We start from the raw sequence: 16163 nt of genomic DNA on the forward strand, positions 1-16163 counted from the left end.
ACCTCTAGCATCTTGATTTTTCTTTGAAGCTGTTTTCATTTTGTACATAATATTGATAATGGAATAACTATCTAATGAGAAATAGCAAAATGTGTATACCAACTGTTAAATTTTCTAGCTATCATTTTGCTAAGGGGAAATAGTACAAAACATTTAGTAATTCTGTCATTATTCTCCTTCAAATGTTAAAAGTGCCAATAACTTTGTAAGAAGAACAAGTAAAAAATTTATGTAGGAGTTATTTGTCTCATGAAACTTCATGTTAGCATACAGAACAGAATATTTTATGACAAATGTCAATCAAAAGACATGTAAAGGAACCCAGTGTAACTGACAATCCCACAAGCAAGGTGAAGTTGTTGTAATTATCCAATTGCTGTCTTTGCTTGCATGCTGGTACAGTTAACAAAGATTGCTTTGAATTCCTGTAGTGGATGGTTCCACACAGCGAGCTGTTCATATGTACAAGAGTCCATTACAATAACCTGTTGTTTCTTAAATGTAAGAATAATGTAGAGTTAATAGAGATTTTAAATTCCATGTTTAGTCTAGGGACAGAGGGCCTAAAAATTGGATGGTCATTACTAGCTGCAATGATGAAATGAGAGGTAGCCTTTTTAAAAATGGTTTATCACCCCACTAAAATTATTAGCTGCCCTTGCCATCAGTAATGAAATAAAAACTTTTTTAAAAAGAGAGAATTATAATAGTATTTACCAAAATAAATCCTCAAACCTAATTATGTTTAAAAAAAACCAAAAAAAACCTCAAAACAGTTGTTTCACAACTTTTCTCCAGTTTGGCTGGGCCCAAGAGGTATCACATTAATTAGAAACTATAAATAATGTACTGTAATAACTTCTGGGTAAATCACTGAAAAGATGCAGAACAGGGAGTACAAAACCTGTAAGAGGATTATTATTTTTTTTAGATTTCGCTTATGGATAAAACTGTTCATAGAGGCTGAGGAGATGTCTTTCTATTACACCTCACCCCCCCACCCCACCCCACAAAAAAATCCTGCTATCTGATATGGTTAGTAATTGATCATGATGTCTTTACTGAGGTAACATACCTGGTATCAAACAGAACTCCCCATTCATCTGTCAGTACAGTTTCTTCTAATTATACAGACATTAAAATGGAGATGTCATTGGTACCATATTAAGGGAATTAAAATAATACTGTTTGTTCTATTTATACTGTTGGTTTGACAGCCTGCGCAATACAATTGTTGGCCATGTTGATGGTTGATAATGAGTAGCTTTCAATGAAAAAGTGCCTTAGTTGTGTAAAAACAAAGAAAAGGAGCCAAAAATACATAATACTCAAATATGAGCAACAAATGGAAAAACAGCTTGACAAATGAAACATATCTACATGAAATAAGTCAGAGAGATGAAAATCAAATAAATTTGATTCCTTGGCAATCCTTTTTATTATGCCAGTATGTTGCTACCATACCTTCATTCACATGATAAAAGGTTGTAGAAGACATATTGCCATGGACACCAAATCATTTTTCATATAGAAAAAAGACTGTTTATACAGACAAGGCAACTGTTGCAGAACTGGGGCTGCTTTTTAACATCACCTGCTTATAATCCTGGCCCTGTAATAGGCTTCTGTAAGAAAGACATTACTAATGGCCATTTCCATTTGAACGATGTAGAAAATATAGTTTGCAATAAAATAAAAATAGGGTAGATGACATGTATGGGTTGTTAAAAGTCTGTATAAGCCATTTTCCCCAGTGACCACTGGCCATAATAATGCAGCACCTATCTCAGGCTTCCTCAATCTCGGCCCTCCAGATGTTTTTGGCCTACAACTCCCATGATTCCTAGCTAGCTGGACCAGTGGTCAGGGATTACGGGAATTGTTGTCTCAAAACATCTGGAGGGTCGAGGTTGAGGAAGCCTCATGAACATCTACATCCATAACATGATGTCAGGTTATATGTTTTTGTGTGTTTCAACAATGTTATCCATATGTGAAATGTAAGAAATAAGATTTCCCCCTTATATTATTTGCAAACTCCGCATTTTCAGCACTGTTCCCCACTGATGACAATCTCCTATATAGTGTCCTTGCCTCATTTTCAGCTTAATAATTTACAACACTAAAGAGATTTCATCATTGTGTATTGAAGATAAAATTTAAATCAACACGGTCTGAGACAATTATAAGCAGATAAGTACAGTCAAAGAACATTTAGCTTTTTAAAGACACAAATTTAGAGCCGAACTAATTTCATTTCTCCCTTCTTCTGCATTCTGGATTTTTAAACTTTTTTTCCCTTTCCTTTGCTTCTTTATTTTATTGTATATTGTATGTCCCCTGTTTTATTGGAAGTTTTTGTTTCTTTTCCTTTCTTTAATTTTTCTTTTTTCTTCTTTTTTTGTTCCTTATGGTTTTTGCTTTTGCTTTTTGTTCCTTTTGGTTTTTGCTTTTGTTCCTTTTGGTTTTTGCTTTTGCTATATGACTGTAAGATTTGTTGTTGTCAGAAGGGGGAGGCAGACAAGAGGGAAAGTGAAACTGCAAGGATTTTGGGAGGGGGGAAAATCTCACGGTTGGAGAGAACTAGATTGGCAGGTGTGACCTTGAACATTTCAAACAATACTGGGAACCAACTGATAAGACATGGCGGGCAAGGAAGGCACAATAGCAACAAGGAGGGGGGTAGTTGCAGCTGCAGCAGCCAGTTGAAGGGCTAGTGGGCAAGCAGAGATGGGAGAGAAAGGGGAGAAAGATCAGACAGACCTTCTGGCACTGCAACTTTTGGAATTTAGGAAATAAATGCTACAATCAATGCAGGATTTTACTCAATCTAATCAAACATTAGAAGGATATTGAAAACTCAAAGAGAGTTTTGAAAGAACAATTTGGGATGTTGGGAGACAAGGTCAACAAATTGGAATCCACGGTGGACAAACTGGAAAAAGTTAGAGATGAGGTAGGAGAACTGAAAGAGGACCAAAAGGGGATGAAGGGAATTGTGGAAGGGGTTCAAGGGAAACAGGAAGAACTGGAGGATCAGATCCTCCTTCTGCAATTGCAGGAAAGAGACAGGACACTACGCTTAAGGGGACTACCAGAACCTGACACACAGGCCAATCTGGAAACATATGTTTTACGGACAATCTCAGAGTGGATGGGAGAAAGGGAAGATTGGCTGGAGGAACTTTCAGAAAGCTGTTATAGAATTTGGACACGCGAAAGTAAAGGGAAAGAGCAGCCAGGAGATGTCTTATTAACATTAGCATTAAAAAAAAAAAATGAAGGATGCAATCCTTCAAAAGTTTTGAAGATAATCTTGTGGTTGCCGGTCATAAAGTGGATATTTTTAGAGAAATTCCACTAAAATTGAGGCTCAGAAGGTCCAGATACAGGTTTTTAACAACAGCACTTAGGAAAGCAGACATCAGATACCACAAATTTTCTTTGGAATTCATTTGTGAGCTGAATCCTTGGGAGGGAAAAGAGTGGATGTGCATCCATTGAGAATCCAAGTGAAAGGATTAAATCTAAAAGAAGTTACCCTTGCCATTGTAAAAGTAAACAGTCCCAGCAAATGACATGCCTACTCAGAAATAAACCCTATTGATTTCAATGGGTCTTACTTGCAGGTAAGTGACTATCGGATTGCATATTAACATATACCTACAAGTTATGTTATATTGTTCACAAAAAATGTTAAAAAGCCAACCAATGAAATTCAAAAGCTTGTTTTTCTTTGACAATTGTGAGTTGTTATATTGGTAAATATTTGTTTTATTTTAAAATGGCTATGGACAAGAGTGTGAGGTAAGGGAGAGGACAAGGGCCCCCAGGAACCTGAAGCCTCCCCTGTTTGTGCTTATTTCTTATCTATTTTTTAAAAAAGGTTATTCATTTTTCTTTTTCATTCATTACATACATCTCAATTTCTTAACATTTACTATATATGCCTCCCTCCCTCCCCTCCAGGGCTTCCCCCAACTTCCGCTTCTGGTTTGTTTCTCTCTTCACCCACTTTACTATCTCCTAGCAGAAAAAGTTATTAATAACATAACATCAAGCCTAAAAACCTAAAAATAAAAGTAAATATACTATAATATTTCACTATTTTCTAAACATTTTCTAATACTGATAATGTGAATGTTTATTTAAATCCTGCCATTTATTTTAATAGAATGTATATACCAGAATGGTTGATATTCATAATCTTTAAGAAGCTTACATAGAGTACAACTAATATAGCATCTCCCTTCTGAGATAGAAGGATGGTCAATGTACAGATTAAAAAGGAAAACATATTTTATCCTTTTAAACTGCCTGGAGCTTTTATAACAGTGAACCAGTATATCAGTTTTGTTAATTAAATAAAAAATTAAACAGACAGCCATTTTTAATAATGAGTATTGTGGTCAGAGTAGAGTAGCAGAGTCTTCAATGTCATGTCAGTTATGATTCTTCTCTGTTGACATTTAATTAATTAACCCCCACAGATGTGCAGTTGCTATATGATCTCTCAAAATCCTGGGGTAAGAATACTTGAGAAATTAGATGGTTGTGAATTCCAATATTAATTGGCCTGATTTGCATCTTCTGGAATAATGTGTGAGCCAGAACTTAGTTTTCGCTGGCTTTCACGCTTCTTGATTGTACCAACACAGTTCTCAGCTAAAAAAATCATTAAAAAAATACATTTAAGATGCATTTTTAGTTTTGGGATGAAAGTGATTTTAAAATATTATTTATATACATATTCAAATTTTATTTTGAATTATTAATTCAGAAACTGGATGGAACAGAATGAAGGTTGATCACGTGCAGAAGTGACACAGACAAAAAATAGACTGATTCACCAGTCTTTACCTGGAACGTTTTCTCTAACTGAGCATGTGAACTGCCCTCAGACCCCCAGGTATAGGGCGGTATATAAATTCAATAAATAATAATAATGTCCTCACTATGAATAAAATTCTCTGAAAATCTCAATGTGGAGCTTGTCCGCATGGGTTTTTGCTTTTTTCTAATTCCCATATCGCTCCTTGGTGAGAAGCAAGTTCTTTTCTTACCAGTTTTGCTAAAAATACAAATTATCAAATATTATATGCATTATTATACACACATATACACTCCCAAGTTTCCTAAACTGACACATAAGCAGATGCATACAGCAATGTATATAGCTGTATAAAAGTACCTATCAAACTATGCTGTAGACCAGCGTTTCCCAACCTTGGGCCTCCAGCTGTTTTTGACCCATCATCCCTGACCACTGGTCTTGCTAGCTAGGGATGATGGCAGTTGTAGTCCAAAAACAGCTGGAGGCCCAAGGTTGGGAAACACTGCGTAGACATATAGTACCTCATGGGACTTACGTCTTTCCCACATATGCATATAAATGTACGTATATTTGCATCTAATGCTGCATCTAATTTGGCTTTCTTTCTTTCTTTTTTACAAAGAAAGGCTGGCAATGTATGAGTGGCTTGAACATAAATGGACACTCATTGCAAGAGGCATCACAATGTGTTGAAAGCTTGATTGCATCAAAACTGGCATAATAGTTAGTGAAGAATTCATGCCTTTCTGAGATGTGCCTGGATGTGGTAGAATTCTTGCTGGTACTGAAGCCCAGCAGGATCAATGGACCGCTTGCATCTTTTTTATGGAACTAGGGTCCCCTGATTTTAGTGAGATGCTGCTTTGTCAAGTATTTCCTTCTGCCAAGCCTTAGGCTGATCACACTGGTCCTGTGGACGTAAAGTAACATGGGTTTAACTGGGAATCGCGAATTAGGAAAACATCTCTCACAGCAGTCGATCAACAACAATAGAGAGAAATGGCAGGCAGAAAATAAAAGACAGGCAGCCAAAATTAAAAACTTTTTTGAAAAGGTTGTAGATTCAAAATGGCTACACTAGGAAAGACATCGTGTCAATAATCAGTTCTAGAAAGAATATATCAGTTAACTAATATTTTAGCTACAATTACTGTATGGAAGTTTCACATTGAGTCTAACTTGGATCTTATGGTTGTATTCAACCAACTTTTACTCAGAGTAGACCCATTGAAATTAAGAGAATTAAGTTAGCCAAGGCCATTAATTTCATTGGGTAAGAGTTGCTGTATGGACTTGTGAGCCAGTGGGAAAGAGAGTGAAGTGGTGTGGGCTTGTAAATAAAACAACTCAGATACTGGGCAGTTTTTGATTGGGATTAAAGTTGGTGCTGTTTTCTATTTGGTCACTAGGTGGTGGCAGGAGGTAAATATATAATGTACTGCCATGTGATTTCTGTTGTGCAGTCCTTATGAGTTTCATAAATTCTGTGTGATGAGCATTGTATCCTTTCCCCTGGGGCACTCTATGCTTCTATTGAAGTGAATTATATATACAGACATTTAGATTTTATTTTCCTCTGACTCTGTCTGGCTTGTTTAATTAAGCTCCCTGATTCAAATTTGTTCTAACTTAAGACCAATAAGAAACAAATTGTGTAATCAGCAAGAAAATATAATGACACACAACAGAACTCAGAAATTATTTGACTCAACTAGTTTCAATTTTCCTTGAGCTAGTCTAGTTTGAATATTCTGTAAAAATTCTAATCTATTCCAAAGACGTAGTTTGCAAATCGTTTTTTCGCTCATAATTTTACATGCTCCACTGCCTCAGATGAAGAAGCTCTGTGAATTGTGTTTTTCTCACAAAGCTTACAAGTTCTGTGAGAGCCCCAGTAGAGGCTTAAGACATCACTAAGTATTGATGTTTCTGTTGCAGGATTTACAAAGTATTCCAACTATCCCAGAAGTGTTTGCAATTACCATGAATCTTGCAACCTATAATAATCTATATCTATTTCTCTCACAGAGTTTATCAGCTTTGAAAACTGTTCTCGCGTATTGTGTACATTCTATGAACCATTAACCCCTAAGGTTAAAAGCTTGTTAAAGCTTTCACTTTTTACACAGCACTCCTAACTTTCATTAAAGTATTTTAAATTATACCTGCATAATCTTATCTCTGAAGCTTGGTATAATGTTGTTTAAGCCAATTAATAGCTCTCAGACCTCAATCTCTGTGATACTTCTGAAGAAAAGGAAGATCAGGATTATGTGGTGGCCTTTGGTACAAATGAGGACTCCACACCTCTGAGGCAGCCAGACACCACTTTCTCAGTGCCCTTGTATAAGCTTTGATTCCTCTGTCTTGCTTGTCTGTGAAGTCCCTCATCCATTACAACAATCAAGAATGTAGCCTTTTCTCTATGGTTGTCACACTGGTTTTCTTTCTCACTTCATTGCAGTGTGTTCTGTTGTCTCTATTTCAATATTAATATTACGCAGCTTGAAGCAATAGGATGCCTACAAACTGACTCCTCTTGGAATAAAAATTGCCAAGACAAATAAATATTATTCAGAAGCTTTACATACAGAACTTGGTTCAAAACAGAACATAAAACAATTCATGACATTCAAACAATTGTGTAATATCAGGCACATGTCCAGCACAGATTTCATCATCTTACATAATTGAAATAATTCCAAACAGACCTAAAATCAGGTCTGTGACTCTCCACACAGACTCCATTAGCTTGGAGCTGTTTTTCTCTTCAGAAGAGATATCATTAGCACTTCCTTTGTTCTCTGTGGCTTCCAAAGAAAGGCTCAAAGCGATGGCAATTTGCAGTTGAATACCTCACATAAGCACCAAGTGAGAGCTAGCAGAGAACATTCTAAGTTAACTATCAATCCATTTACGCTTAGAGAGCCCTTTCTAGCTTCAATATATTCCTGAGTGGAATTTTCCATGTTAAACCCTCAGTAGTTCACGTTCAAACACATACAGAGTATTTTCAATTTCAGTATCATCTTGGTTCCTTCATCTTGTTCCAACTTTCTGCTACCAAATTTTCACCTTTCATTGCTAAGATGATTCAAAACTCAACCATTAAACTTTTGGAATAGCCTTTTAATTCCTGTGTCCTGCTGTAACTAAAGCTGTGTCTTGGTGTTTGCCTGAACAAACAATTATTAGAACATGGAGATGGGATGCGCATATAAGCCATGCCTCAACATGTCTAGGGGTGTAGGCTGCCATTTATAACTTTGCACAATTAGCCCAAAGGTCTGCTGAAGATTTCTAAACATGTTTGGTGAATGTACTTAGAAAACTCCCTATGACTGGTAGCCCTGTCTAATCAGGGTTCCCTGTGGTGGGGAAAGTTTCTAAGAGCATTCAACCAAACACAATGAGAAATCCTCTACAGGACTTTATGCTAATCATGCTAACCTGGGTATGTTGGAGAGGCATTTGTGTGCATGCTCCAGTCTCTGTCCACAGTTTCCATGTTGCTTGTTCAGACAAATGCCAGAACACAAGCTGTAGCATATAACCAAGGGTAAATATGTGTAACCAAAATAATTGTATAAGTGTGGTGTAGTGGTTAAGAGCGGTGTACTCGTAATCTGGTGAACTGGGTTTGCATCCCCGCTCCTCCACATGCAGCCGCTGGGTGACCTTGGGCCAGTCACACTTCTCTGAAGTCTCTCAGCCTCACTCACCTCACAGAGTGTTTGTTGTGGGGGAGGAAGGGAAAAGAGATTGTTATCCGCTTTGAGACTCCTTAGGGTAGTGATAAAGCAGGATATCAAATCCAAACTCTTCTTCTTCTTCTATTTATTTACCCCGGATTCATTTCATTATCTTTGCTCTATCCCTGTGTTGAATTTTATCTTATTTGTTTACTTATTAAATTTCTATATCAATCTTCAGCTGAGGATCACAGGGCGGTTTACAATATTGAACTAGTTACGTTGTAACGTTAAGCCAAACCAAGGCTATATAGGAACCTGCAAGCGTGTAGATATTCACAACAAAGAAATATAGCCACTTCACTCCTCCCGTGGTTGTCCTGCTGCTACCATGCTCCCCAGTACTAAACCATAGTTTAGCTTACTGTTATGTTCCAACCTGGGCTCATGGTTTGTCACCAGCAGATAAACTACATTCAGTAAGCCAAGTACAAGCCTTGGCTTCGCTATTATAGCTTGTAATACAGATGAGTTGATTTGGCTTTTCTTCTTTCCCAGACAAATTCACTTAAAAATAAAATAAAAAATCCTGCCCACATCCTTAGAAATGTCAAGTTTTATATGTGTGCTGTTATTTAACCAAATAACTTATCAGCAACCTTCTGTTTGTCAGGGACCTTAATTGAGAGAAGTCAACTGCAGGATGAAAGCCCTTAATAAGTTACATTTTGCTCTGCCAGGCCTTCAGCATTTCACCATTACAATAAGAGAAAGCAATCAAAATATTTCAACTTTTTTTTAAAAAAACTTCTGTTTATCTGTTCAAATCATCCAAAATAATCTCGCCTCTTTTTGCCAAAGTAAATACTGTTTTTCTAGGCAAATAAAATATACAAGAAGTAAATTGTTCAAGTTCAGTTTCTCAGTTTTACATTCATAAAACTGTGTGTCATGCTGAGTTTGACAGATAAAATACTTTTCTTTTTCTGTCAAAAGACAGTTTCAGCTAGTATTCTGGATTTCCCTGTGAGGGAGATTATTCTGTTAGCAAGTTAATTTATATTTTGTGTCATTGATCCCTCCTACAGCGGCGTAGCTAGCCGTACAGACGCCCAGGGGGCAAGGCGTGCTGGGGCAGGATGCGCTGTGTGGCGCCAGAGCCTGCATGGAGTCCACTCCTGTCACCGTCTTCCCCTTGGTTACAGGCACCATGCCATCCGAAAAGGCAGCGTGGGGCTTGCGTCCACCCGCCGCCTCCCCCTCAGCTGCCCTCCAGTTGAGGCGGAGGCGGCAGGTGGGCAAGGGCCCTACACCGTCTTTTTGAAAAGCACAGCGCCTGCAGGAGTCCACCTGCCACCTCCCCCTCAGCTGCAGGGTGGCTCAGGTGGCAGGCGGACATGAGCCCCATGCCACCTTTCCGGGCGGCACAGTGCCTGCAAATGTCTGAACCGCTGCATCACTCCCAGGAGAGATGCGTGGCTCAGTCACACGGCAGGCACCACGGGAAGTGCTGCCCCTGCAGTAAGTGGTCACACCCTGCCCCCCACTAGCTACGCTAGTGTCCTGCTACAGCATTTATTAAATAAATGTGAGCATACACAATGTATATTTGTATTCCTTTTGTCATATACTTGCTCAAGTTCTGGACTCCTTCACACTGACCACTATCGGGCTTGTCTGTCTGGTACCTCTTTGAGGTCCCCAGATTTGTCACCTGTCACCTCACGCTCTGATTGCATAGTCTAGTCCCCGGGGGATTTCTTCTGTAACAAAGAAAACTGTCAAGGCCCCGAGTTGCTGTTCTTCACCTTCTGCTCTTCATCAGTTGCATCCTATACATTTCTAGAGTCCTTACATATGTGGGTGGGTAAAAGGAGATTTCCCTCATACCCTTACCTACCACCCAGATTAGGACTGCAGCTATCATTTTTTAAAAGGCCTATTGTGTCACAGCAAGATTTCTTATAGTCTTGACAAGTGGTTGCAAATTGATCAAGAAAACAGAGACAGCAGCTTAATTTGGAGAGTCATATTTTGACCGCAGTTTGAAGTTGATTTAAGATCTTGGCTAGTACCATAATTCCCTAGGAAACTATGATTACCGTAACATGCTTGCTGCATGTGTGGATCAAGAGGTCACAATATTGTTTAGAATATTACCAAGAAGAATTAAATTTAGTTTAAATTTATTTAATTGAATGCCTATATATTTTGGAGTGTTGTAATGCAATGTGTATCATTTTTTTTATCCTTTAGGCTCTAGTAAATGATATCCAGACAATCCAGCCCAGTTTGAATAGTGTTAATGAGATTGGGAAGAAAATGAAGAACGAAGCAGAACCAGAGTTTTCTTTGAAAATACAAACTGAACTAAAAGAACTTAATGCTCAGTGGGATCATATTTGCCAACAGGTACTCCATCTCTTGCTATCTTCTTTTAATTTAATTCCAGATTTCTCTTTGACATAATTTCCCCTGCTCTGTGTGCATAACTACTGAATGTGAGAGGTGGAGCCAGACATTTGTGGTTCACACTAATTAACCTTCTATCTTAGTAAATTTATCTACCATGTCAAAATGCACGCAGGAAAGATAGATTTGAGTGCTAAAGTCTGACAATAATATAATGTATTATAATTGCAAACAAAGAGCCTGACATAAGCTGGAGCAGATAAATAAAATCCAGCAAGGTATGACACCTAATAAATAGTTTTATCTTCACTGGCTTTTGCTTTACTCAAAGTATTTTGTAGCATTCCTATCAAAAAAATAAGGAGCGATAAAGCAGCATTATGATTCTGAGTTAAACCGCTTGGAACGGCACATTATAACATCTGTCAGTAACAAGCTTCTGTCTGTTACAAACTTCAAATGCCACAAGTTAGACATAGAGAGCAGAAAAGCAATTGTACTGAAAAAAGGCAAACGTAATGAAATTTTCACCGTGTCATTTTTCAAGACAGAAGGCTGTAGGATCTTATATTACTAAATTAGAAAGAGAAAATTTCAGTAGAAAGAAGAAAGAGTGAACTTCATTTCGGATTGCTTACCATATAAGATGATACATTCTTCACATTTTTCTTACAGTAACACTTTGCCTACTTGGCAGCTTCTTGGCATCTATTGGTGCCATTTGGGAAACAAGATTTTGAGTTGACTCCAAGAGCAGAAACCCTGTTAATTTGATGCTGTTAGGAGGAGAGGGGATATTAATCAAATCTGCACTGGAGGTTGGGGGAACCTCAAAAACAAAATGAGAGGTGGTGTGGAGGCTGGAGGAAAAATTAGTGAAAATTACCTCGCCCTCCCTCTTTTCTCCAGCAGTAGTCTTATCTGGATCCACATTCCCCCAGTGAACAAAAGGAGCCCCTTCATTCACAAGTGGGAAAGTCTAGATTCAACCCTTCTTTAAAATCTATCTTCCTTAAAATTGAATCTTGTTATGCTAGGCATTTACTTTAATATTCAATTAATGTCTGAACTAGTGTTTACAAGAGGAAATCATGTTGTTTTCTTTAAGGCCTATGCTAAGAAGGCAGCTCTGAAAAGTGGTTTGGATAAGACTGTGAGTCTTCGAAAGGATTTATCAGAGATGCATGAGTGGATTACACAAGCAGAAGAAGAGTACCTTGAGAGAGATTTTGAATATAAAACACCAGATGAATTACAGAAAGCTGTTGAGGAACTGAAGGTAACAAAATACAAAGTGACTTGTTTAATTTGTATCTGATCTTCTTCTTGAAGTTATTGTTACACACAATCTGTTTGTTCATTTGAAAGAGCTGGCTATTTGAGCTTCACTTGAGAACTATTAAATTCGAAGCAATAGGTGGTTTAAAGTAATTTCACTTCAATTTAGCATCTGTTATAAGTTTTTTGACTCATCAAAGAATTGCATTTCTATAAGTTCTCTTTCCCCATGCTTAATTAGATTTAGTGTTGCATTTGTATATGTCCTTATTGTTTGTGGGTACCCACATCAAATTCTGCACCTGTTCTCATATGCTTCCATTCTCTTTTCTATGATAATTGCATCAGATGGTATATAATTCTTGGGCTATTATTCCTCTGAATGTAACTTCTCCCAGATGGAATTCAGAAATTTTAGGCACTCATAAATGGGAATAAGAAGGTTGCATTCAGCAACAATTTGTGCTTTCATTTTGTTTTCCCAGAACATATAGAACGAGTGACAAGTCCCTGTTATGCTAACTTATCCCTTTAAGTTAGAGATGTTACTTAGGAAAATGTTCCCATTGAATATAGATTCATTTCATTCCTTGACTATATTGCGGGTTTTCTCAGTTTTATCTGATATGGATATTAATGCATATTGGCAATAGTACAGCCAGAGCTGTTTGGCACCCTCATTTAGTGCCATTTTAGATATTGGCAATGTGGGGACTTGTTTCCTTGTTCAGCTCTTTAACTCTAAACCAGAAGCAAGGACAGCAGTGGCTGTAATAAGAGGAATAGCACTGTATTTTGCAGTATTTCCTACAAGTTTTACACGGGGTCACTGCAGCAGCACTACAAGTTGCCTTGTAAAGATTCAGCACCCATGTCAAGGAAAGCCTGCTATGTAGCTGAGGTAAGGACACAGAAAGATGCACACAGAGTGTGCATGGTATGTGATTACAGTATATTACTTAAGACAGCAAAACAAAATGAAAATTCAAAACTATACACCCTATATCAATTACACGAGAAAGCAAGAACGGGCCATTTGTGCAGTGGCTCCATGTTTGTAGGATGCTCACCCCAGGAAGGCTTGGCTGGCAGCTTCATTATACCTTTAGGCACCAGGCAGAAACATTTCTCTTCAACCAGGCCCTGGGCTGATTAACTCCAGAGCAGTAGCCGCTACCAAATAATGAGGACAGTGAGGAAAGGAGCATGCCAGATCTTGAATAGGTGGGGAGGAAGAGGAAGTGGAGGGGGTCTTAATGCTTGCCTTGAAAATATGAGCCTTTACAACAGGCATAGGCAAACTCAGCCCTCCAGATGTTTTGGGATTACAGCTCCCATCATCCCTAGCTAACAGGACCAGTGGTCAGGGATGATGGGAGTTGTAGTCTCAAAGCAGCTGGAGGGCCGAGTTTGCCTATGTCTGCTCTACAACATGAATATGGAGCAGTGAAATTTGAGCGGAGGGGCTACTGAGCTGATCGCTCATCTTTTTAACTACTGCTTTGTGGCATGGAAAATCAGGCAAATTATATTATGTTCTTTTCAAATAATGCAGTGTTTTTACCCCAGTATTCACTGCTTTATTTTCAGCTATCATAATGGATACATTTATGTATTTTCAGAGAGCAAAAGAAGAGGCAACACAGAAAGATGTGAAAGTGAGGCTTCTCACAGAGTCGGTGAACAATTTTATAGCAAGGGCTCCACCTGCAGCTCATGAGGCCTTAAAAAAGGAACTTGATGTTCTAACTAGGAACTACCAGCGACTCTGCAGCAGGCTAAATGGGAAGTGCAAAACGTTGGAGGTCAGTTCCTTCTCCTGGTAACATTAGAGCATTTCGAAGTGTAACAGAAAAGATATCAGCTAATGGACAGTTGTCGTGAATCAATTTTTACCCTCATAAGTCTTTAATATAGCCTACTGCAAGCTGGTGCCTTCCAGCTGTTTTAGACTACTATTCTCATCAACCCCAACCAGCATGGTTTCCATATTTATCTTAATCAGAATTGAATTACTTTTTTTTGTTTATTACTAAGTGGATTAAAATATATCCTAAAAATTATGCCACTTTCCTAGGATTATTAAATATATTCTCATAACTTCAGTTTTTTAAAAAAACATTATTTTGTTCTTTCTTTCTACTTTAATATACAGTCATACCTTGGGTTGAATTAGCTTAGGGGTAAGTATTTTGGGGTTGTGCGCTGCGGTGATCCGGAAGTAACGGAGCGTGTTACTTCCAGGTTTTGCCGTCCACGCATGTGCAGATGGTCGAAATGACGTCACACGCATGCGCAGCAGCGGCGAATCGCGACCTGCGCAGATGCGGGTTGCGTTCGCTTCTGGATGCGAACGGGGTTCTGGAACGGATCCCGTTCGCATCCAGAGGTACCACTGTAGAATTTTGAAATGACCTGATTTTATTTACTTTTTTGTGGCATTTATATAGGTAACCCAATAACACATGTCCTGGTAAAACAGCATAAGTTATATGTCTTTTTGTTTGCAAATAATATGTTTTTTAAAAAAATTCAAGCATTTCTGTATTAAAATTCATTTCTTTTTAAAAACTCATTCATCAGGAGGTATGGGCATGTTGGCGTGAATTATTGTTATACTTGGATGTTGAAAACAAATGGTTGAATGAGGTAGAATCAAAACTCAGGGCAACAGAAAATATTCAAGAAGGCACAGAAGAGATCTCAGAAGCACTAGATGTAAGTACTGACGTTCTGGTTAGGAACACGCAGACCTTTCCAATAAAAAGTTTCTATGTTAAATGAAAGCGTAATATTATTCAATGTGTGCTGTGATCTATGCACCCATATGTATATTTTCCATGAATTGTGTTCCATTAGATTTTCAATTATTATTATCACTGCTATGTACTAAAGGAAGATATGAGCACACAGGGTTCAGATAGGCCACAGCGTTCTTAGAGTAGAATTGGAGCTGTCAAAAAGAATAATGTAGTCTTCTCAACAAAAACAAAGATGTTTAATTCAAATGCTTTATAAACTTATGCTTTGTCTGGTGCCTGTGAAGCCAGCTTCACATGCCCTCCCAAATAACTTATACAGACATCCACATCTCTATATAAGCAAATCCAGTGGCAATTACTTCCAAGCAATCTTGGGTAGGATTGCAGGTTTTTGTACTCTACAATTAGATCCTTACATTTATCACATTTCCCTCGTTTTGCTGCAGAGATGTCTGACAGACCCAAGGTTTTAATAAAAGCCTTAAAAAGTCTTTTTCAAAGGTCCCAGAATCACTCCAGTTATTAAAAACATTGACAATTCTTGTTTTAAAAAATGAAGGAGTAGCATCACAAATTCAATAGTTTCTAGTTACCTGATTTGGTTGGTTGTGCTGATGGTCAATTCAGCAAGGTAGCATACATTATAGCCACACTGTTTATTATGTTGATGTGGTATCTAAGCCTTTGTTAATGTTTGCCTAGTCACATTTCAGATAATTTGTGCCAGAAAATGTTGCACTGATGAGCTTTATTTTTCTCATGAATACTCTTCTATTTTAATGGAAATGTAAGGTTTATTGCTTCTTTTATTTTAACAAGAGCTTTGAAGGCTCCTTTGTTTGGTGTAAGGGGAATGGCAAAAACAAGTAATACAGTTTATGGATGTTTCAGTCTCTGGGAACATTAATGCAACACCCAGAAGATAACCGCAATCAGATTCGTGAGTTGGCACAGACCTTAACTGATGGTGGAGTTCTGGATGAACTGATCAATGAAAAACTGGAGAAGTTCAATACTCGGTGGGAAGAGCTACAACAAGAGGTACATTTTAAGAAATAATTTCCTTCCCCCATACTTTTCTCTTAAACACTGTGTTTAACAGGAGAGCTGAAAGGTAAAGTTACCTGTCTTATAAAATACTGTGTTGTAAAGATGCGGACAACAGTGTTGACGCAAGAAGAAACC

General features: G+C 37.9%; 1 protein-coding gene across 10 annotated transcripts in view; it reads left to right on the top strand.

Moving 5' to 3' along the window:
* DMD (dystrophin) overlaps nucleotides 1-16163 on the top strand; it is a 1009769-nt gene that overhangs the window by 432560 nt on the left and 561046 nt on the right. For all 10 annotated transcript variants that reach the window (XM_081858834.1, XM_081858841.1, XM_081858836.1 and 7 more), the window contains 5 exons: nucleotides 10783-10938; nucleotides 12047-12217; nucleotides 13839-14021; nucleotides 14800-14934; nucleotides 15870-16019. In XM_081858834.1, coding sequence (XP_081714960.1) covers nucleotides 10783-10938; nucleotides 12047-12217; nucleotides 13839-14021; nucleotides 14800-14934; nucleotides 15870-16019 — 795 coding nt within the window. The remainder of the gene's footprint in view (nucleotides 1-10782; nucleotides 10939-12046; nucleotides 12218-13838; nucleotides 14022-14799; nucleotides 14935-15869; nucleotides 16020-16163) is intronic.

This window comes from Podarcis erhardii, assembly GCF_964252035.2.
Source record: "Podarcis erhardii genome assembly, chromosome: 4".
NCBI classification, from domain to species: domain Eukaryota; kingdom Metazoa; phylum Chordata; class Lepidosauria; order Squamata; family Lacertidae; genus Podarcis; species Podarcis erhardii.